Raw genomic sequence first — 24,097 nt, 5'->3', positions numbered from 1 at the left:
TGTTTCAATACAGAAGAGTTGAAATCAACTGTAGCTTTAAAACATGGCTGCAAAATGTCTTTTTGTTCCTTTTTCAGCGCAAAATGGCTCAAAGAACCAAATCCTGAAGCAGAGGAGCTTTTCCGCATGGTAGCTGAAGTATTTATCTACTGGGCCAAATCTCACGTGAGCTCAATATGCAATTATGAGATCAATCTTTTAGCATCTTCCATAAAACAATAATTTGTGCGCATATGATACTTAATTCAGTCTCGCTTACTGTCAATATTTATTTTTCAGAATTTTAAAAGAGAAGAACAGAACTTTGTGATTCAGAATGAAATCAACAACATGTCTTTCCTCATTACTGATACAAAGTCCAAGATGTCAAAGGTTCCAAATTTGCCATTTTGTTTGCGTTTATGTTACACTTCTATACAGAACTTTTGCTATTTGCAGCTGAAGTTGCCTTGAATTTAAAGTTACAGTAATAAATACTTTTTTAAAGTATTAATTGTTCATGTATCAATTAGAGATTAATTCAGCTGAGCAGTTTTAATGACTGCACAGTGGCTCATAAAGAAGCTTTGAAATGATCAATAGATATCCTCTTCATCATCGTACTTCATTTTCATCTTCGTGAATCAGTTGCTTATTGTAACCGTTGAGTACATTGTTCTGGGCTCAAATCCAATTCAACAACGCAGATTGGAAATCTACTATCTCTAAACATTCCATGTAGAATCAAGTTAGGGTGTTCAAACTTCAGTCTTTAGAGAAACTGGCCATCTTGTAAGAAGGTCCCCATTATTTGGTATTAACTAACAATGTGTTAGGAATCTGAAGTTTTTTTTCAAATTTCTCCATAGTCCTCCATTCTGATAACTCCTGGTCCTCCCGCTTTGGTCCTTTTGTGAACCTCCTCACTTTTGATCCATAAATAGTGGCACAACCTTCAGCTGCTTTGGCCCTGATCTTTTGGAAAAATATGATGACAACACCCATTTTCTCTGTATATTATGTTAACAATAACAACTATTTTTTCTTCTTTTGCTGTCCACAGGGAGGTGTGTCTGATCAAGAGAGGAAGAAATCAAAGAGGAAAGGAGATCGCTATTCTCTTCAAACTTCACTCATTGTTGCAGCATTGAAGAGACTGCTGCCTATTGGGTTAAATATTTGTGCACCTGGTGACCAGGAATTAATCTCATTAGCTAAAAATAGATTTAGCATGGTAATCAGACTAAAATTAAGATTTTGCTTTTTGAGTTTTTCTTTAAATCTTCTTAACGTCGACTGATTTCAGTCTAGGAAGGTCTAAAGACTAGAAATTACTCTGTGCCTTATGTTAACATGGACACTAATTGTGTGTTAAAAGCCCAGTAATTTTGTTTCTGAGCATTAATTCTTACTTCTATTTATTGCTCTGCTCCAAATTCTTCTCACCACATTGCACGCAACAATATCGCCCAGTCTGTACGTTATAAAGTTTCAGCTGCTGTAAGGCTGATCATTTCCATTTAAGGGAAGTTTTGCCCAGTTCTTGTTCTTATACCTGCCAGTTTACACTCATTGGGCTGTAACATTTCTGAAAAGCACTGGAGCATCACAGGGATGTGTCTCTGTGCCAGTTAAAGCATTTACGCTAATTGAGGGATTGCTTAATAACTTACATTTGTTTGAATAAACAGGATAAGGAGCAGTGCAATTACAAAATGAGTGAGTGCACCAAATAATGAAAGAGGAACAGCATAGGATGGTCAGGGTAAGAGGCATCCATTGAACTCATACACACATCTCCACAGATACTCCATGAACAAATGGAAGTAGATCTCTGTGAGTGTCACAGATGAAAAGTGCCTCAGGAGGTTTGTATATAAAGGCTTGCATTGTTATCATGCCTTATCATTGCCTTCAGATCCATCACATACAATGAATGGCATTAAAGTCAAGTAACTTAAGACAATAAATTCAGCAATCATTCTCTGCATAGTAAGATCTCATGAGCAATGACCAAAATAACAAATTCATCTGCTTTTACAGATTTGGTGTTATGAAGGACATTCTGTAGAATGTCAAGAGAATTTTCTTGCCCTTTTGCAGATATTGGGATATTTAATTCGCAGGAGCAATGCAGCACACCCTTAGTATGGCACCATGCTACACCTTCTGAGTCAGAGAGAAATGCTACCAACTAAATGAAGCTGATATACGATTATGTTGTGTAGGAGGATTTTTAATATCTCTCGCTTGCATTATGTTGGGTGCAATGCTTATGTCCTGTCAATGAATACAAGTCTGTGCTAATTGCCTATTTCTGTTCTTCAGTGACTCTGCAGTTGATTAGCTGTGTGGGCTGGTTACATATGAGTTCCTTGGGATTCTAATGCAGTATACCTCAATCTACCTGCACTGTCAGCTGGCAATATTGTTGTATCCTGTTTTGCTGTGCCTGCTGCTTTTTGCTATGACTGTTGTTAATATGTAGGATGAGATCATGGTCTGGCTCGCCAGCAAATTGAGAGCCAACTGTCTTTCATTCGCCTTGCAACTTATTTATCCTGAACTGATAACGAGCTGTAAAGTCCAGTCTGCATTTGATTTGTGGTTTCCTATTAGAAGCGTATTCGATCAATTAGTCTGATGTCATGGTGCAAAGGCTTTGGTATGAAACCCTGGGATATTTTTGCCTCTGCATTTGCCATGCAATAATTAGCCACTCATCATCTTTGATGGCCAGATATCACAAGTTGGAGAGTATGGAAGCGAAATAATGATCTGTGAAGCTTCCTATTCCCATCAAATGTGGCAGGTTTCTTTCAATCTTCAGTATTCTATGGTCCTCCAAATTCAGATAATCTTCTGCTGTAGACTGAAACTTTGAATTCTCAGCTTGTTCATTTTTTTCATGTCATATGTCTTTGTCTGGACATCCTACAGGTTGCTGTTATCACCCAATGCAGCATCATTTGCTCAGTGATCTCTCTTTATGTCAATTAACCCTCAATTTATGCTGAAGTGTTGAACTTCTAATTGACAGATTATGTTTTACTTTTTCCTTGATAATTCTGTGACAGCTTTCCAAGTCTGGTATTTAAATTGTATTTTCCTTTTTGTCTTAAATTCCTTTTTCTTGAATGGAAATAATTCCGCAAGCAGCTGAAATTGGATACTCAATGTTGTTCAAGAGGCTTAGGTATCTGATTCTATCTTTGAACAGGTATTTAACAGCATTATTCTGATGAATCTTAACAAGATTCCAGTTTTGCTGTTATTCTGCCTCATTTCTGTGTACTTCTCAGATACAAAATGGCCACATCAGTCCATATAAATCTTAAGCAAGAATGTATTCAGAGTAATTTCTAGCTTGGATGTCTAACTGTTTAGTGGTTTTCCTGTGTGAAACATGATAAATAACAACACTGGGGAAAGATTGCACTACTCACTCCTGTTGTTAGTAGAATTGGAGAAACACCTGAAGGATACTGCCACACTAGCAATTGATGTGTTAACATACTATGTTTCAGAAATTATTGGACCTATGTAAATCTCAATAATCTAAAACAACTTATACAAGTATTTTGGAAAATGAATTTTAAGCCATTGCTGAAATTACAACAATGTGCTGCTCTCCAAAGAATCTGTGTTACTACTTCATGCATTATTAGAGTTACATGATCTTGTGGGTCTTTTGAAGATAGTTTGCTGAAATTTAATTAATTTTCCTTCTTAAAACAGAAAGATACAGAAGATGAAGTTAGAGAAATAATTCGCAATAATCTTCACCTTCAGGGGAAGGTAGGTTTCCGAGTTACTGTCCACTTGCTAAGCAATTGCAGCATTATGTATATTTGTGAATTTGCTCCCTATTGATTGCACTATTATGCTTAAGCATGAATTATGTACAAGTTACAATGCAATGCCTTCTTGATTGTAAATTATTATACCTGCTCATTTCATATATCTGCCCCTCTCTTTCAGCATAATTGCATGCTGCCTTTCAGTATCAAGCCTTTTATTTCAAGACACTGCTGAAGAGACTAACCATAGTTGTGAAATGGATGTGGAGCAAATCTTCCAAATCCATCTCATGGCTCACGAACTCTGGTTCAGATATGCTAGCACTTACGTTTATAAAAAATTGACCATGCAAAACCGCTCTGTTCACTGGTCATTATTTTCAGAGATCAATGAGTTCCTTTACCAGCTTGCAAAAAAAAACCCTTTCGTTGGCTGTGTCCATGAAGAAACACTCTAAGACCCTCAAGAGCATTTTGGGATGCTGTTTGCTTAACCTAGGTGAAGCCCAAAAGTGGAAAAGTTTTCTACATTGCATGGTTTGCTTGGGTACTACAAGCTGTCTCTAGACATACAAGGTAGTCATGTAATCAGAATAATTGCATTGATTACTAATAAAAAGAGATGCTTACTCCTCTGTGGGGTCTTCATGTTCTATGTGTTATTTATTTTTCAGTAGAATAGAGCTTTTTGTGTATGCTTATAAAAATATTTGCCTTTATACAATGTGCTATCACAATTTATATTTTAATGTTATGGAATGTCCTATTTGACATTCAGATGTGAATGAAGGAATGATTGATATTGGTTTCAATACAATTGGTCTGCAGTGCTTTGAGAGCAACACCTCAAATTTCGATAAGAATTTACTTATACCATGGAACTTTTATTGATTCTCTTACACTAATTTTGCATATAGAGTTATGTTATCCAACCAGAATTTTTCTTAAAAATTATCTTCTTCTTTTTGTCTTGAAAGTATATCAAATTACTGGGAATTTGCAGTGTACCAGTTCCTTTTTTTTTCCTGCTTTGACTGCAAAGGTTATGTCATATTTACTAATGCAACCTGTACATTATGTAGAAATGAGTTTAGGAATACAATTTGTAAATTAAGTAAATACATTAGATCATTTGACTTTTAGTGTATACTGAGATCTCAAATAAGTTCTTTGAAAGAAAGTTGGTGAATAAGCCACCTTTCAACATTAATGATCGACCACCTAATGTCCTTTCATTAAAATGCAGTGAATACACCACAGTTATTGACACTTTGTTGTATCCATAACCATCAGTCAAATGCACATACTAAGTGAGAGTTCGTGGCCAAGTGGGCTTGTGTCACAGTGGTCGTATTCCTATCCCTGAGCCAAAAGGTCTAAGTTTGAGTTCTGCCTGCTCCAGACAAGTGTTATAACATGTCTAAATAGATTAATTCAGAAACATATCCATGGGATTTTGTAGAATGATGACAGTGTCCAAATCCCTGGGCCAGAAGTTCCACCTATTCTTGAATAGTATCATAACATTTCCAGACATTGAAATTGTTGGAGAAACCCAGCAGGTCTGGCAACTTAACATGTCTGAAGAAGGGTCACTGGACCTAAGATGTTAACTCTGCTTTCTCTCCACAAATGTTGCTAGAGCTGTTGGGTTTCTCCAGCAATTTCTGTTTTCATTTCAGACTCCCAGCATCCACAACTCTTAGTTTTATTTCAGAACGTTTTCAAATGTGTTGCCCAAAATAAGTTTTAGAGGGAGTCTCATGGTGCATTTGTTGTGCCCATGTCTCTAGGTCAGGGGATCCATGTTCACATTGCATCTGGCTTGGAGATGTGACATGTTGTAGCAGATTGATTAAAAGTAACCAAAGGGGTCATCTAGTGTCACTATCTCACTGTCTAGTGATGTCTCTCAACATACCTGAACAGGTTAATGATAGGACATTGCAGTGAATAGCGAAGCAACAATACTTGCCACTGACTTCAAAGAAAGCTGTCCATACATAAAGATCCAGTAGTCTGTCTAAAGTAGACTCCTTTTTCTATGGCCATTTAAATCTAGTGACAAATCAAGGAGATTTCAGGGTGACCAGTAACAGTAATGTCAGGATGCAGGCGAAGCAGTCAATGACATTATAATATTCTCACAGGCAACTATCCAGGAAGTTAAAAGTGCTGAATCTCCTTATTTTAGAAAGCAGAATAAATGTTTCTGATTGAGACTGTGATAAGATGAAAGCTAAACTATTATGGACTAACTTCTAAAAACATTATTTTAAAAATTATGTTTTTTATCACAATGATTTAACATTCCTCAATTATAAACTTAGCCTTTCAGCAGTAGCTAATAATTTGATACATGATTGTAAACCCTGTAAGACCTCATGCAACTAGACGTAACTTTTTCAATATTTCTTACAATTAAACTAATAGTGAAGAAGTAGAATGTTTCATCAATTCACTGATTGCTTAGGGATTTTGCACTTGAGGACTTTACTAATACACCTGCTGGAGGAGCTTAGAGTTACTGACAGCAGCTTCTGCTTTTCCATGTTATTCTGTACGTTTGCATATTCCCTAAGTACTGTCAGTTTCAGAGTTTGGAGAGGGTATTGATGGAAAACACTCATGAATTCATCATTATAATGTCAGGGAAAGTGAAAAAAAGACCAGTAGACAGGAATAAAGTCCTGCTTATTTTGAATACTACAAAAATTGTAATAAATACAGCAAAATAGAAATGATCTCAATGCTGCAACCTTAATCCTTTCCGAGGATTTTGGAACCATTTTATTTGGATTTTATATTTGTGTTTTTGACATTTCCTGAATGTCTCAGATCCTGAGCTTGGCTGCATTGTAATCATTCCCAAAACCTGATTATTTTTTCATATGCTGGTTTCTATAATCATATGATTGTAGTGTTCTGCAGCCATGATATAATGGTTACTCATTGTTTTCAATTATTTACTTTCTTTCAGCTTTGCTTTGATTTTAATACTGTTTTCATTTTAGTGAAACTATTTGTGTTATGAAAAATTAAAAGCATTATAAAGAAAATGTAATGCTCTAGTCTAATCTCAAATTTTAGATAATGTTCAAAAATCAGTTAACCCTTTGCTGTTATAACTTCTGAATATCTAAATTGTTGCTATTAGATACCACATTACTACATGCACAGGACAGTCCATACTTTTACATATGCATACATTTGTTTTCTGTATCTTTTCATCCTACTTTTCTGACCACTGTTTAAATTTGTTCAAACTCCAGAATTGGCTAGATTTTAACACCAGTAGGGTGAGTAGTGCTGTAAAGTAGTAATTGAAAATATTTATTTATTTGCTTGGTCAGAGGTGCTTTTTTCTGAACTAAACAGAGTTAAACGTGAGCTTTAGTAAAACATTTGCCTGGAGGTTTGAAAAGAGTTAGCTTTGCTCATGCATGCTGCTGTGCGTATCACTGACTCTTATCCTTTCCCACAGTTGGAAGATCCTGCCATTAGGTGGCAGATGGCCCTTTACAAAGATCTACCTAACAGGAATGAAACTTCATCTGATCCAGAGAAAACAGTGATACGTGTGTTGGATATTGCCAATGTGATCTTCCATTTGGAGCAGGTCTGAGGTTTTAATTTAAGTGATTATAATTTGGATACACATAATTTCTGATGTGCTGATTTTAAATTAGAGTTAATTGGGATGAAATGGATGAGTTACAATGGGAAGCAAGTGAGGGGTCACCAAATGAAGAGAATAGAAAAGGCTTGCAGCAGGCAGGGAGAGTTTTGTGAGGCCTGCAGTGCGCTTTTGAAAATGACTGGTTAAATGACCTCTCACCTGATTGCAGTGACTGAAATGTGTAAAGCACACGGCTCTTGTTCATACAGCTGTATTAAACCCAGGTCTATGGGGATGATAGAACCTTAATTTGTGTGCATTAACAAGATGCCTGTCTGAAAGAGGTAATAGCTTTGGATTGTATTTGCAATAATACTTGGAAATGTCAACAGGATTATCAGGATTAAGAAATTCGGCAATCTTTTGGAGCTGGCAGCTGAAGTGTCCCATTTTTATTTGCCAAAGTACTTTTTGAGTGAGAACTGTAGTGGACATTTCCACCACTGTCCATGTCAACTTTTCCACTCAATCTTCTACTCCTCAGCTCATTAATTATGCATCAGGCCTCAACAGTACTAGTCGGTGGTAATGTAGTGGTAATGTCAGTGGACTGGTAATCCAGAACCCCAGGTTAATCTTCCTAGAACATGGGTTCATGTCCCACTATGCCAGGTAGTCAAATTTGAATTCAATATAATGAAGAATTCTGGAGAAGAAGGGGGAAAAATACAGCTAGTCCAATAGAAACCACTGTCAATTGTCATAGAAACCCATCTGGTTCTCTAATGTGCTTTATGGACAGAAATCTGTGTCCACCATTGTGGTTGTCTCTCAGCTGCCCTCCGGGCAACAATGGATGGACAATAAAATGTTTGAAGTAGTGCAGAAATAACTAGGTTCAGATATATTGTAATAAAGATTAAATACTGCAGATGCTGGAAATCTGAAACAAAAACAGAGAATACTGGAGAAGCTTACAGAGAAAGAAACAGAGTTAACATTTCTGAAGAAGAATCTTGAAACACTAAGTTTGTTTCTGTCCCTACCGGTTGATGTGGTGTATATGGATTTCAGCAAGGCGTTCGATAAGGTTCCCCACAATAGGCTATTGTACAAAATGCGGAGGAATGGAATTGTGGGAGATATAGCAGTTTGGATCGGAAATTGGCTTGCTGAAAGAAGACAGAGGGTGGTAGTTGATGGGAATTGTTCATCCTGGAGGCCAGTTGCTAGTGGTGTACCGCAAGGATCGGTGTTGGGTCGACTGCTGTTTGTCATTTTTATAAATGACCTGGATGAGGGCGTAGAAGGATGGGTTAGTAAATTTGCAGACGACACTAAGGTTGGTGGAGTTGTGGATAGTGATGAAGGATGCTGTAGGTTGCAGAGAGACATAAATAAGCTGCAGAGCTGGGCTGAGAGGTGGCAAATGGAGTGTAATGCAGACAAGTGTGAGGTGATGCACTTTGGTAGGAGTAACCAGAAGGCAAAGTACAGGGCTAATGGTAAGATTCTTAGTAGTGTAGATGAGCAGAGAGATCTCGGTGTCCATGTACACAGATCCTTGAAAGTTGCCACCCAGGTTGACAGGGCTGTTAAGAAGGCATACAGTGTTTTAGCTTTTATTAATAGAGGGATCGAGTTCCGGAACCAAGAGGTTATGGTGAAGCTGTACAAAACTCTGGTGCAGCCGTACTTGGAGTATTGTGTACAGTTCTGGTCACCACATTATAAGAAGGATGTGGAAGCTTTGGAAAGGGTGCAGAGGAGATTTACTAGGATGTTGCCTGGTATGGAGGGAAGGTCTTACGAGGAAAGGCTGAAGGACTTGAGGCTGTTTTCGTTAGAGAGAAGAAGGTTGAGAGGTGACTTAATTGAAACATATAAAATAATAGGAGGGTTAGGTAGGGTGGATAGGGAGAGTCTTTTTCCTAGGATGGTGACTGCGAGCACGAGGGGGCATAGATTTAAATTGAGGGATGAAAGATATAGGACCGATGTCAGAGGTAGTTTCTTTACTCAGAGAGTAGTAAGGGAATGGAACGCTTTGCCTGCAACGGTAATAGATTCGCCAACTTTGGTACATTTAAGTCATCATTGGATAAGCATATGGACGTACATGGAATAGTGTAGGTTAGATGGGCTTGAGATCGGTATGACAGGTTGGCACAACATCGAGGGCCGAAGGGCCTGTACTGTGCTGTAATGTTCTATGTACTGCATACTGACCAAGGGCTGCTTGCCATATAACCAGCAGAGCAGAACACAGTGAAGGGAAGCCCAAACACAGTTCATTCATCCTGGGAGTGAGCATCAATGGGATTGTGTCTGGCCCCTTGCTTTTACTGATGCATAGCTCTATGATGGTCTCTTGAATGCCTCCCACGTCAGTATCCTGAACCTCATTGGCATCATCAGGGAATCACTATGGATTTCCTGCTTCCTCCTCATCCAGGAGATTGTAGGCTTCAATTCTGGTAGGCACAGCTTGCCCCAGCGATATGTCAAGTCAGCAGTCCAAGTAGCAAACCCTCATGTTAAGGAGGCCTACTGTCTGTTCTGCTGTGGTCAGCTGAAAGCTTAACTCTGTTCTCTGTCAGTGTGAGTGTTTTGTAAAGGTGTCATCAGCCATGTTTGGTGGGGATGCCCAGCAGCCCAATGGCTATTTAGCATGAGATCCTTGGAAGGAGGCAGGGACCTTGAGTTCTCCAACGTGCACTCAGCTCACTAAGATCTGTCACTAGTGGTCACAGGTAATCTGGGTATTGATGGAGTGGAAGCCTTTTCTGTTGATAAACTTGGTGATAGGGTACTTTCAAAGCAAAACTTATAGAGCCCTGCATTTCGGGGAAGCCAGCGATGTTTAACAGTCCTGTTGTCCAGGCTACCTGACTGCTTGTCATAGAGGGAGGATATGAACTGGTGCAACCAGGAGAAAATGACGTCAGTGAAATCCTCGGTGCAAGTCTGGGCCAAGGACTGTGAGACTGGTATTGAAGTCCCCATTTGAATACAAGTCCTGCTCCAGATGACATGCCCAGTGATAATAAAAGAGTCATTGACTGCACTAAGGACTGGTGTCCTTTGACATCCAGACATTGTCATTTGGTTGGAGCATGTGCAGTATGTTTGTGCGTAAGTGGCTGGCACATAATGCAGGTATGACATTGAGGTTGCACAAGCCTGTGCAGCAATATACCCACCTCCGCGACTGTTGTGTGCTCTGCACAGTGACATGGTGCCTGCTTTTCTGTCTGTATCAAACACCAATGCAGTCCGAAAAAGCTGACAGCCTGTAAATTGGAAGAACCTACGCACTAAAAAGCAATGCAAGCCAGAGAACCTGACAGACTCCACGTCAGTGCAAAGTGAGCGAGCACTAAGAAACTAAGCTAAGAATCATAAGATTTGGGTGGTATGGTGGCTGCGTGGTTAGCACCGCTGCCACACAGTGCCAGGGGCCTTGGTTGACAGTCTGTGTGGAGTTTGCACATTCTGCCCATGTCTGCATAGGTTTCCTCCTCCAGTCCAAAGATGTGCAGGTTAGATGGATTAGCCATAATAAATTGCCCATAGTATCCAGGGATGTTGAGGCTAGGTGGATTATTCATAGGGAATAGGATGGGGGGTGGGTTTGTGTGCGATGCTCTTCAGAGGGTTGGTGTGGACTCAGTAGGCCGAATGGTCTGCTTCCATGGTGTGGCGATTTTATGATCCTAAGATGCATCTTGTGTAGAAACATGAGATACACGTGTCCCTGGCAGAAGTGTGCAAGACGTAAATGACCCCGAGCTGCAAAGTAAAGCCCTGGAGGGCTGAACTGGTGTGAGAGCTGGTCCGAAAACAGCTATGATGATGTTATGAGACTGATGGTTTGGCAATGCCTATTTACATGGACAAAGAATGGAAGATGATGGTGCCCAGGGAAATGGTGGTAAACGTCGAGTTGTCCTAAATCGCAGAAAAGCTTTCAACATCTGCTCTGACCTTTATGTCAGAAACTGACACCATCTAGTTTTTAGAGGAGGATGGGGAGAATTAGAAAGTACATAGAAATGAGGGGACATTACCTAATACTGAGATACAATAAGGTAGTCGCTGCTCATTTGTGAGATTCAGAAATATTTATTTCATTTCTTAAGAGAAAAATTGGTACGTTTTTTCTTGATGTTGAGAGTCTGATTTGTCCATTTTCAAACATTGTCCTAACTTTCTCATCATTTTCTATGCCACTGAAGACGGTTGAGAATTCTATCCAGTAATCCATTGGTGTGGCATTCTGTGTGCTGCATTTCCGATGCTATTTTTGGATTTGTTGACAGGATGAGGGTGATGCTGACTAGTCCAAGCATTAATTGCCCGCTCCTAATTAAGGGTCAATCACATTGCAGTGAGTTTTGAGCTTTTTGTTCACTCATTTGTGGGATGTGGGTTTTATTGACTGGACAGCATTGATTGGCCTTGGGGAGGTGGTGGTGAGCTGCCTTCTTTAATGCTATTAGGTAGGGAATTCCAGGATTTTGTCCTAGCGACAGCGACGGAATGGCGATATATTTCCAAGTCAGGAAGGGGAGTGGCTTGGAGGGGACCTTGAAGGTGGTGGTGCTCCCATGTGTCTCCTATGGTATAGTATGGTAAGCCAGTTGAGGACTGCAGATTTCCTCCTCTGAAGAACATTTGTGAACCAGGTGGGTTTTTACGACAATCAACTGTGGTTGCATAGTCGCGATTAGTCCAGCTTTTTAAAAATTCCATCTTTTTCTTATTGAGTTCAGATATACCCATCTGTGATAGATGGATTTTAACCCATGTCCCCAGACCATTTGCCTGGTGTTTTGGATTACACATCGGCTGACACTACTACATAGATGAGGAAGGCCAATCAGTTCATAAACCTGAAATGATTTTACATTCCTTCCATTACTGTGTCTTGTTCCTTGCATTTTTACAAGGTTCACACCACCCTGCCCTGTCTTCCATTACCAAGATTCAACTTCAGTCTCTGATTCCCAATGTAAACAGTTGTATCAGAATCAGGACATTAGGGCTAAACTGTGAGCAGCACCTGACCCAACAGGATTTACATCCACTTCCCATCACACACCACTTTTGCCCATGCAGGTGTGGGCCTTGTAGAAATGCAAAAGTTATTGGTAATAACATCATCAAAATAACATTTTGACAAGCGATTGTACACCTAGGAGCTAGTGCTGACTTTGCTGGTGAAACCTGGCACCATTCAGGGTCAGACCCTTAAGACCACCAAAAAGGTAAATAAATGTAACATTTTTGTGTCCTATTGTGGCTTAAGGGTCGGAGTGCTCCTTCATGCCATAAGGAAACACTAGGCCTCCACTACTCTATATTTCTCCTCTTCGCTAATGATCTGCTACTAAGTTTCTGCTTAGCTTGCCCCAATGAATCACTCCCAACCCCCCCAATCCCTGGCAATGCTTCTGTCCTTCGTGTCCTAATTCTGATGAAGAATTATTCTTTTCAACCTTCCGGTCCACACATTATTCAACCTGAGTTGGTGAAATCAGATCACAGTGAGGTTGATTACGTGTCCTTTTTTATAGCCCTGCAGACCGATCACTCCCCAAGTTGCATACATGCCCCTATAAGTCCTAGATAAAATGATCTAAGTTACACCTTGTTGAGCCCTTTCTAAAGCTGCTGTCTTAACATCATTTTGGTGTTTTTTTTGGAATGAAGCAATTTTGTGTCAGTACATAATGAATAAAAATGTCTAATCGTATGATTTCAAATGGGCTTTAGCTTCAAACTTTAAAATACTGGTTAACTCATCTACAATCTCATCCTTGTGGGTGTGATGAGAATAAATTCAAGAATTGGTTAAACTGATGATGACTGGTCCAGTTTTGTCACAATTGGTCTCACAATTGTAATGGCAAGCCTGAGTTTTGCATTTCTGCTTTATGCATTAGGTGGAGCATCCCCAGAGATCTAAAAAGGCTGTCTGGCACAAGCTGCTGTCAAAGCAACGTAAACGAGCAGTTGTGGCCTGCTTCCGGATGGCTCCACTCTATAATTTACCACGGTAGGAACTGTCTGTCTTCTCACAATGGTTAATGAACCCTGTATTCAGCATTTACGTCTTTCCATGCACAGATCAGCTCATCCTTGTCACAGTGCAGGGGAAAAGTTCTATTCGCATCTTTCCTGTCACACCCTGCAAAAGAACTTTGAAATTTTCAATGAGATTACCTCTCAGTTGCAGAAACTTGAGAGAAAATTGGCCCAGCTTCTTCCATCTCTACTCATTAATCTGGTGAACCTCCATTGCTCTCCCTGTATGGCAAGTATGTATATCCTTAGATAACAGGGCTGAAACTGTGTACAAAATATCCAGCTGTGGTCTCATCAAGGTCTTATACTACTGCAGCTCGACATGTTTACTCCAGTACTTAGTGTGATGGTACTATGCTTGAAGAGGTGCATTATGTCCTGGTATCTTTTACAAAGAAAAATTGAGGCCGAGGTGTCGCGTGGTCTACTCTTTCTACTAGAGTAAACAGTTTGTGAGGCCTTGGGCCTTATTTTAGAAGTTGGAACCATAATAGCAGCATGAATGGGTGGAGTCAAGCTCCCACAGAAACAGGATTTTAGTTTTAGCTTCAGCAGTTGCTGGGGTCTTAAAGCTGGATGCTCTTATTCTTCTCTCTGTTATAGCTAAAAGCTTGGTTCTCTTCCTGCTGTTAGACATGCATGTGAGGCAATCTGTTTTACTGAATTTGCCTTTGCCAAGAGCATGTTTATGTGATAGTACTATATTGGAACAATAAATTAGCAGAGGTTAATATTTATTGTTTTGTTAAGCATTTCAGCAGAGTTACAGTTAAGCCAATTATTTTATTACTTTATATTTTAACTATAGTGTAAAAACAGTGGGATTTGTTTATGCCGAGTAATTTGACCAAACGAATTGCATCTGGAATGCAACTCCTTACACTTACCTTTATAATAAGAAAAGCGAGGGTTTAACTTAAATTCTTAATACGTTTTGAAGGGGATTGGTTCGGTCCATAACATTAGGTATTGTACATTTGCTTTCTTTACCGCCTGCTGCATCTCCTTGCTTAGTTTCAGTGACTAGGATACAAGGACACTCAGATCTCTTAGGACCTGCTTACTTTATTCATTACTTTTTATTACTTATTATTATTTATTTACTATCTTTAAATCTAAAAGCACCACATCTGTTGGTTCTCGTTTATCTATGAAACAAACAACATTCTCAAAGGCTCCAACATATTTGACAAACATGATTTCTCTTTCATAAAGCCATGTTGACTCTGCCAATCATATTGTTATTTTTGAAGTATTCCAGTTATCACATCCTTTATAATAGATAATATCATTTTCCTAATGACTGACATTAAAGTAATGAGTCTGTATTTCTTACTTCCTCTCTCCCTGTTGTCTTAAATAATGGGGTTACGTTTGCTACTTTACAGTCTACAGGAACTTTTCCAGAATCTATTGAATTTTGAAATATCATCTCCAGTGCATCCATTATCCCTATAGCTACCAGCTTCAATATTCTTGGAAATAGCTCATCTGGTCTAGGGAATTTATCAATGTTTAATATTTTATAATGTTTATAATTTTTCAAGAATGACCGCAAACGAATACTAATTTATTTCAGGAGATAGGACTTGGACAATGGCGCATTTGACAGGTAGAATATTTTTCTATGATGTAACTAGGAAGAGTACTGGAGAGATCTACTCTGAAGATGACAAAGACATAGATAAGGGAGGAATGTGGTTTTAAAAGTGCAGATATTTATTTCTGTAACAGGAGTACTAACAACTGGCAAGATGCAAATATAGACAGGCTGAGTTTCTCAATAATGAACACATATCTGGGAGCAGATGGTAACATTTACTGTGCACTTGGAGTGTCTTTGCCTTTCTAGATGCTGCCAAAACTTGTCACCCAAGCTGCTTTGACATTGCTGTGCAAGTTCTGGGGGAGCATTGCTCTACCGACTGTCAGTTACACTCTACTCACGTTTACTTGGCGTTGTACGCTGGCCACATGTGTGGCTGATAAAGCCAGATGAAAACAAGTGCTGATGCTGGAACAAATGTATTTGTTTTTCTGAATGAAACTGATGGCAGACCATCGTCTGAACCTTTATAAAACATCTGGCAGATCCTGGAACCTTCAGAGGCTGCATGATGAACCATTGTAATATGCTGCCGATAAACTTGGTATTGCTGTCAACAGGAAAACCATTAAGCAAATGGAGTATTGGCATTAGCTTCACTTAGAAATTTGATGAGGTCATTTAGCTGCTTAAGCATATTCCACCATTTAGTGAGATCATGGTCGACCTGTATCTTAACTCTGTCTACCTGCCTTAATTGGTTCAGTAACCCTTCATACCCTTCTCTAACAGTCCTGAGACTGTCTGTTGACCTAATCTCCACAGCACTTTGAGGAAGAGAGTGCTAGATTTTCCCTTCCCTTTTTGTGATGTCACACATGAACAACTGAGCTCCTATTTTAAGGTTATGGTCCGATGTTCAACAGAGGATATAGTTTCTCTATATCCACCTTATTAACTGCTTTAATAATATTAAACATTTCAATGAGATCAGTCAGTAATCTCTGATACCAAAAGGATTTACACGCCCGGTCAATACATCACTTAATGCTTCTGTCATTCTGTTACAAACTTTCTTCAGCCAATGTGTCCTTCCTAGAAATGAATGCAGTTCCTAAAAGTGATTTTCAATGCCACTGAATTTCAGCAAAATATTTCTTATAAATTTTATTTCTCATGGGTTTTTGATATTTGTGATATACTTTACAAGGTGAAAGAAATAAAATACTGCTATTTTGAAAACTGTTTTGAAGATAGGCAGAGATAGTACGAACTGCAGATGCTGGAGAATCTGAGATAACAAGGTGTAGAGCTGGATGAACACAGCAGGCCGAGCAGCATCAGAGGAGCAGGAAGGCTGAAGTTTTTGGCCGAGAGATAGGTCTAGACCTGAAACGTTAGCCTTCCTGCTCCTCTGATGCTGCTTGGCCTGCTGTGTTCATCCAGCTCTACACCTTGCTATCTCTATTATTAAAGATAGGCACCTTTGTTTATTAACAGAGATTTTCAGATGAGAGATTAGAAGCCAATTCATATTGGTGTAAACATTTATTTTTTAAGTAATTAAAAAAGTATCCTGATCAGATTGAGGCAGATGAAGAAATCTAGCTTGAAGTTGAAAATGGTCTGATATTACTTTAAAAAATGACAATGACTGACAGGACAGTGCTACAATATGGGCTACAGCTTGCAACATCATCAGTTTAACGTTATACAGAGAGTAATATAGTACTAATGTAACAAGCAAAGCAAATAATGTGTCATAATTGTCATTGCTCTTATGTCCCTTCAGGCACCGAGCTGTCAATCTGTTCCTTCAAGGCTATGAAAAGTCCTGGATTGAGACTGAGGAACATTATTTCGAAGACAAGCTAATAGAGGATATAGCTGTGAGTCACATTTTGTTGCTGACCTTTTGTGCAGTTATTTTCTGAGGATTCTGCTAAGGTAATTAAAATGTAAAACATTTTTCTTAATTTCATGCCATTGTTTTTACCTTTCTACCAGGATGCTGTTCCATCATCGCTTAACAATCTGTTACATATGACTGCTTTCATTGCACTATTGGAAGTGGACAATGAGTACAATAATTCATTCGTGGTTATTCCTTTGTCCTGTGTTTTAGCAAAGATGGTACCCTATTTCACAGAACAGAATACCTTTGATAAAATAGGGGAGTGAGGAGTATCAATGTCTGTTATAAAATTTGCGGAGCAGCATTTCACTGCAAAGGAGAACATTTAATTCCAGTGAAATTGCATTGATTAGACAAGATTGCCATTGTGAATTTTCCAGGTTCAGTATGTCATATGGATTTACCAGCATTCATTGAAAAGATACACACTTTTCACATTTCTCATTCTGGAATCTGACATATAGACATACCAACAAGTTTCACTTGTATGGTATCTCTGGTAAAAAGAAGTATTTCAGGTACACCATCACTTGGAATAATAAAACAGACTCCACGTGATATTGACAAATAGCTGAGCAGGTAGGATATTCTGGGTGTGGTAGTGAAGGCTTGTCCTCTAAATCAGCCATGTCTCTAGCCGGATGTTCCCATACTGCTACAATGCTACTGTCTATCTGACTGCAGTAGTTCAGTGTGATGGCTCACCTTGAACTAAGACCATAAAAAATATGAACAGGAGTAGGCCTGCTGCACCATTTAGGGTCATGCCTGATCCAACATTCCTCATGTCTACTTTCCTGGCCTTTCCCTATAACCCTTGATTCCCCTACTGATCAAGAATCTATCTATCTCAGCCTTAAATATACACCAGCGCTCTGCCCACTCATTTAATTTCTTAATTCCTTAAGGATAACTCAAGATAGCCGTTAAGTGCTTTCAAGTCTGTCCAGTCCCAAGAAGGAATAATAAATAGTGGGCACTGATAAAGGAAAGGAAAGATGAAATGGAGATGATTTATTGAGTAAAGTCACATGAAGAGCAAATATTGGAAATTTGAATTAACAAGTTCAAAATATACAAAGCAACCCGCACATTGTGCAGAAAACAGATTGTCTAGGTTTTGACTTTGTTTTTGTGTTTGAATCTCAGTTGTCTGTTCATTTCTAAGATGTTGATTGACCTACTGCTCGTTCTTAGTCTTGTTGTTAGTGCCTTTTTCGAGATCTAGAAAACAAGCTGTATAAGTCAAAAGATAAGAGACTATGGTCCTGCAAGGCTGATCTTCTCCTTTTCAATTATATGAAGTGCTACATTCTGGACAATTAACTGACTGGATTGTGCAATTTATTTTGCTGAAATTGGTGTTGTAAATATGAAGGCATTTGTTACAGAACCTGTATGATCCATGATGGTATTTAGAATATACATAGAACATAGAACAATACAGCACTGCCCAGGCTTTTTGGCCCACGATGTGCCGACCTATTGTTCTACTTGAAGATCAAACTAACCTGCATATCCTTCACTTTACTATCATCCATTTGCCTGTCCAAGAGATGCTTACATGTCCCTAATGTATCTGACTGTACTACCACTGCTGGCAGTGCATTCCATGTACCCACCATTCTAAGTGTAAAGAACCTACCTCTGACATCACCCCTGTACTTCCCTCCAGTCACCTTAAAACTATGCCCCGTCATGATAGTCATTTATGCCCTGGGAAAAAGTCTCTGGCTGTCAACCCTGTCCATGCCACTCAACATCCTGTACTATCAAGTCGCCTCCCATCCTTCTTCTCTCCAATGAGAAAAGCCCGAGTTCCCTCAAACCTTCCTCATAAGACTTGCCCTCCATTCTATGCAGCATCCTGGAAAATCTCCTCTACACCCTGTCTAAAGCTTCCACATCTTTCCTGTGACCAGAACTGAACACAATATTCCAAGTGGGGTCTAACCACTGTTTTGTAGAGCTGCAGCATAACTAACGGCTGTTAAACTCAATTCACTTGCCAATGAAAGCCAACATATCATACGCCTTTTTAATAACCCCATGTTACAGTTGTATAAGACTTTGGTTCGGCCACATTTGGAATACTGTGTACAGTTCTGGTCGCCACATCACCAAAAGGTTGTGGATGCTTTGGAGAGGGTGTAGAGGAGGTTCACCAGGATGTTGTCTGGTATGGAGGGTGCTAGAAGAGAAGTTGAGTAGATTAGGATTATTTTCATTAGAAAGATGGAGATTGAGGGTGGACCTGATTGAGGTCTGCAAAATCATGAGGGGTATAAACAAGGTGGATAGCAAGAAGCTTTTTCCCAGAGTGGGGGACTCAATTACTAGGGGTCATGAGTTCAAGGTGAGAGGAGGAAAGTTTAAGGGAGATATGCGTGGAAAGTTCTTTACGCAGAAGGTGGTGAGTGCCTGGAACGCGTTGCCAGCGGAGGTGGTAGACGCAGACACGTTAGTGTCTTTTAAGATATATCTGGTCAGGTACATGGATGGGCGGGGAGCAATTGGGCACAAACCCTTAGAAAATAGATGACAGGTTAGACAGAGGATTTGGATCGGCGCAGGCTTGGAGGGCCGAAGGGCCTGTTCCTGTGCTGAAATTTTCTTTGCTCTTTGTTCTTTTGATCTATCAACTTGGGTGGCAACTTTGAGGGATCTAGATATTGAGAACTGCAAGGTCCCTCTGTTCCTTCACACTGTCAAGAATCCTGCCATTAACCCTGTATTGTACATTCAAATTCAACCTTCCAAAATGCATTACATCACACTTTTCTGGGTTGAATTCCATCTGTCACTCCTTTGCCCAGCTCTGCATCCTGTCAGTGTCCTGTTGCAACTTACAACAGCCCTCCACACAATCCATAACTCCACCAACCTTCGTGTCAACGGTAAACTTACGATCTCACCCTTCCACTTCATCATCCAAGTCATTTATAAAGGTCACAAAGAGCAGACGTCCCAGAACAGATCCCTGCGGAACACCACTGGTCACCGAGCCTCAGACTGAATACTTTCTGTCTACTGCCACCCTCTGTCTTCTATTGAACAGCCAGTTCACTATTCAGACAGCCAAATTTCCCTGAACCCCATGCCTCCTTACTTCCTGAATGAGCCTACTATGGGGAACCTTATCAAACACTTTGCTAAAGTGGGCGGCACGGTGGCTCAGTGGTTAGCACTGCAGCCTCACAGCACCAGGGACCCAGGTTCAATTCCAGCCTCGGGCAACTGTCAGTGTGGAGTTTGCACGTTCTCCCCGTGTCTGTGTGGGTTTCCTCCAGGTGCTCTGGTTTCCTCCCACAGTCCAAAGATGTGCAGGCTAGGTGGATTGGCCATGCTAAATTGCCTGTGGTGTTCAGGGGTGTGTGTGTTATAAAGGGATGGGTCTGGGTGGGATGCTCCAAGGGACAGTGTTGACTTGTTGGGCAAAAGGGCCTGTTCCCACACTGTAGGAAATTTAATCTAAAATCAATATACTCCACATTCACAGTTGTACCTTTAGCAATGTGTTTTGTACATTCTCAAAGAATTCAGTAAGGCCTGTGAGGCATGACTTGCCCCTCACAAAGCCATGTTGTCTATTTATAAACAAATTGTCCTTTTCCAAATAATCATAAATACTGTTTCTCAGAATCCTCTCCAATAATTTGCCCCCTACAGAAGTAAGACTGACTGGTCTGTAATTCCCAGAATTATTCATACTCCCTTTCTTGAACAAGGGAATAACATTTGCAACCCTCCAGTCTTCTCGTACTACTCCAGTGGACAGTGAGGACACAAAGATCATTGCCAAAGGGGCAGCAGTTTCTTCCCTCGCTTCCTGTAGTCACCTTGGGTATATAGTATTTGGGATTTATTGTCGTAATTTTTCTGACAGAATTTCAGTTTAGTTATAACTTCATCTGTTTATTTCTTTAGAAACCAGGGGATGAAAAACCAGTGGATGAAGAGGAGGGAACCAAACGCCTTGACCCTCTTCACCAACTTATTCTACTTTTCAGTCGGACAGCTTTAACTGAGAAATGGTAGGCTTAATGGATAAGTTCAATTACTATAACATGCTTTTCTAAATCTTTGCTTTTGACAAGGGAGAAACACAAAACTAAATATAATGAGAGAACAAAGCACACTGAAGTTCAAGAAACTGTGAATCTTTATTCAACTCATACCAAGCCTTTACAAAACATGACTCTTTATACCACTGACATTCCACGTTTTTACAAACATAAAGGGAAATTACTCGTTACTAGTGGTGTACCGCAAGGGTCGATGTTGGGTCCACTGCTGTTCGTCATTTTTATAAATGACCTGGATGAGGGTGTAGAAGGATGGGTTAGTAAATTTGCAGACGACACCAAGGTCGGTGGACTTGTGGATAGTGACAAAGGATGCTGTAGGTTGCAGAGAGACATAGATAATCTGCAGAGCTGGGCTGAGAGGTGGCAAATGGAGTTTAATGCGGACAAGTGTGAGGTGATGCACTTTGGTAGGAGTAACCAGAATGCAAAGTACTGGGCTAATGGTAAGATTCTTGGTAGTGTAGATGAGCAGAGAGATCTCGGTGTCCATGTACACAGATCCTTGAAAGTTGCCGCACATGTTGACAGTGCTGTTAAGAAGGCATACAGTGTTTTAGCTTTTATTAATAGAGGGATTGAGTTCCGGAACCATGAGGTTATGCTGCAGCTGTACAAAACTCTCTGGTGCGGCCGCACTTGGAGTATTGCGTACAGTTCTGGTCACCGCATTACAAGAAGGATGTGGAAGCTTTGGAAAGGGTGCAGAGGAGATTTACAAGGATGATGCCTGGTATGGAGGGAAGGTCTTACGTGGAAAGGCTGAAGGACTTGAGGCAGTTTTCATTAGAGAGAAGAAGGTTGAGAGGTGACTTAATTGAGACATATAAAATAATCAGAGGGTTAGATAGGGTGGATAGGGAGAGCCTTTTTCATTGGATGGTGACTGCGAGCACGAGGGGGCATAGATTTAAATTGAGGGGTGAAAGATAGAGGACAGATGTCAGAGGTAGTTTCTTTACTCAGAAAGTAGTAAGGGAATGGAACGCTTTGCCTGCAACAGTAGTAGATTCACCATCTTTAAGTACATTTAAGTCGTCATTGGACAAGCATATGGACGTACATGGAATAGTGTAGGTTAGATGGGCTTGAGATCGGTATGACAGGTCGGCACAACGTCGAGGGCCAAAGGGCCTGTACTGTGCTGTAATGTTCTATGTTCTATGTTCTATGTTCTATGAAATTAAGATTAAATTCAGAAAACAGTGGATGTGGTTGGAAAAACTAAACCTCATTACATATTGAAGTCAGAATTTGTCATGGGTTGAGTATTTTTCTGGCAATCTTTGGTGATTAGCTCCACTTTAAGTGACTGTTTAGTTGTGGCACATTGGAAATTCTTTGACAGCGCTCCCTCACAGGTATCTTTGTGAGTAAGTAGCAGTTCCACCAAATTTCTGACAAAGTTACAACATGGTTAAAGGATAGCTTAGAGGACACTCTGGCTTTATTTTTTGTGATCTTTTCTTGTTCTTAAGAGAGAAACTTTACCAGGAAAGCTATAGTTACTGCGGACAATAAGAATCAACCACAATATGTCCGCATGTATGAACAGAAAATACTGGAGAAAGTCAGCAAGTCTGGTTACATCTGCAGAGAGAGAAATAGAGTTAATGTTTCAAGTCCATTATGACTCTTCGGAACTGATGAGATGTGGATATAAGTTGTGTTCTGCATTACTGAAAATGTGGGCAGAGCAAATGAAATGGAGGAGTTAATCAGGGAAAGATTAGAGGGTGAAGGAGGTTAGAGATCAAAAATGCCACAGGACAAAAGGTAAAGGGAGTGGCCGTGGTTTCACAGAGGAGACAAACCATTGGTCCAGTGCATGTGTTAATAGTAGAGTAAAAGTCAGCTTTAACAGAAAGCAAACCAAACATTAGTTAGCTGCTGTCAAATGATGGCAGGCTGGGAAAGGATGACAGGCTCCCCTCATTGAATGATAAAAAGTTCATTTGAATTTTTACAAAGGCATCTTTTATGGTAATTTTTGCCCTGCACATTCACAAGTGATCTGATTTGTGACTTCTTCCCCACAACTTGACAATGTGGAATTTTAATTCAACATCTTTAGGTTGCTTTTCTCTTAACAATCTGCACAAAGACAGTAGTTGATATTCTGGTTGCTGGCCAGTATAGAATTTTCGTGGGGCTTCTCCTTATAACTTGTAGTAACTTCAGTAGGAAACCTGCAAAATGATGTAAAAAGCCATTTCTGTTGACTCTTGAAAGTTTTTGTTGATGGTCTGCTAAAAATATGGAGGAAGATCAAGAGAACTCCTTGGGAATTGTAGCCCATGTTATTTAAACCAAACTACAACCACTAAAAAAATCTGAGGTAATTTACAAATTACTCTGTATCATTACTTAGAGCATTTTCTTATGATTTTCTCAGTAATCTCAAAGAAGATTTCCTCTACATGGCTTATGCTGACATTATGGCAAAGGTAAAGATTGAATTACATTACTAAATTAATTCGTTGTAAATTATTTCTAATTAGCATGCTGTGGTATGTGTGCTCTGCTTGAGGGCAGATCTTTGGTTTACTGTCTGCTAATGCTGCACCCTGAGCTTTTTATTTAGCAGCTTTGGTTAGCAGTGGTTTGCTATTGTTTTATTCTCTTAGAAGCCCTCGCAGGTGAGGAAGCAAGTCCCAAGTCTATATTCGCCACGACTGGTGTCAAACCTGCACCATTGATGTTTGTCCGAACCACGCATTAACATTCTAACCAACTGGGCTGAATGGTCTCCACTCAATTAATTGATAGCACTCAATTCCTCTCTGTAAAAGAAAATAGTTTGTGTTGGATTGTTCTTTTAAAGCTATGATGGAGAACAATGATTTTATTGTTGCTTTATTTTCTCATACAGCATGAAACTTTGCAGTCTTTCACAATCAGTGATCTTGCTCTCAGCAATCCAACAGAGTGTACCTGATGGGGAGAGTTGGCTAGATGGGTGCAGGTTTTAATAGGCCAGCAGGTCAGATGGTGACCTGGTGGATAAATGCTCAGTGGGCTGCACCATTGGTTTTCGACCCAGTATGAACTAGGCTTTGTGAA

At 39.8% G+C, this 24,097-nt stretch overlaps 1 protein-coding gene across 1 annotated transcript in view; it reads left to right on the top strand.

The window, feature by feature from the left end:
* Positions 1-24,097, top strand: part of ryr2a (ryanodine receptor 2a (cardiac)) — a 684,685-nt gene that overhangs the window by 550,074 nt on the left and 110,514 nt on the right. Inside the window, exons 68-76 of the mRNA XM_048535805.2 lie at positions 78-165; positions 280-372; positions 1,043-1,213; positions 3,718-3,777; positions 7,264-7,398; positions 13,347-13,459; positions 16,827-16,923; positions 20,877-20,983; positions 23,430-23,481. Of these exons, the coding sequence (XP_048391762.2) occupies positions 78-165; positions 280-372; positions 1,043-1,213; positions 3,718-3,777; positions 7,264-7,398; positions 13,347-13,459; positions 16,827-16,923; positions 20,877-20,983; positions 23,430-23,481 (916 nt within the window). The remainder of the gene's footprint in view (positions 1-77; positions 166-279; positions 373-1,042; positions 1,214-3,717; positions 3,778-7,263; positions 7,399-13,346; positions 13,460-16,826; positions 16,924-20,876; positions 20,984-23,429; positions 23,482-24,097) is intronic.

This window comes from Stegostoma tigrinum, chromosome 9 (genome assembly GCF_030684315.1).
Source record: "Stegostoma tigrinum isolate sSteTig4 chromosome 9, sSteTig4.hap1, whole genome shotgun sequence".
Lineage (NCBI taxonomy): Eukaryota > Metazoa > Chordata > Chondrichthyes > Orectolobiformes > Stegostomatidae > Stegostoma > Stegostoma tigrinum.
The sequence above is the reverse complement of the archived record's forward strand: the minus strand, read 5'-3'. Positions and strand labels throughout refer to the sequence as shown.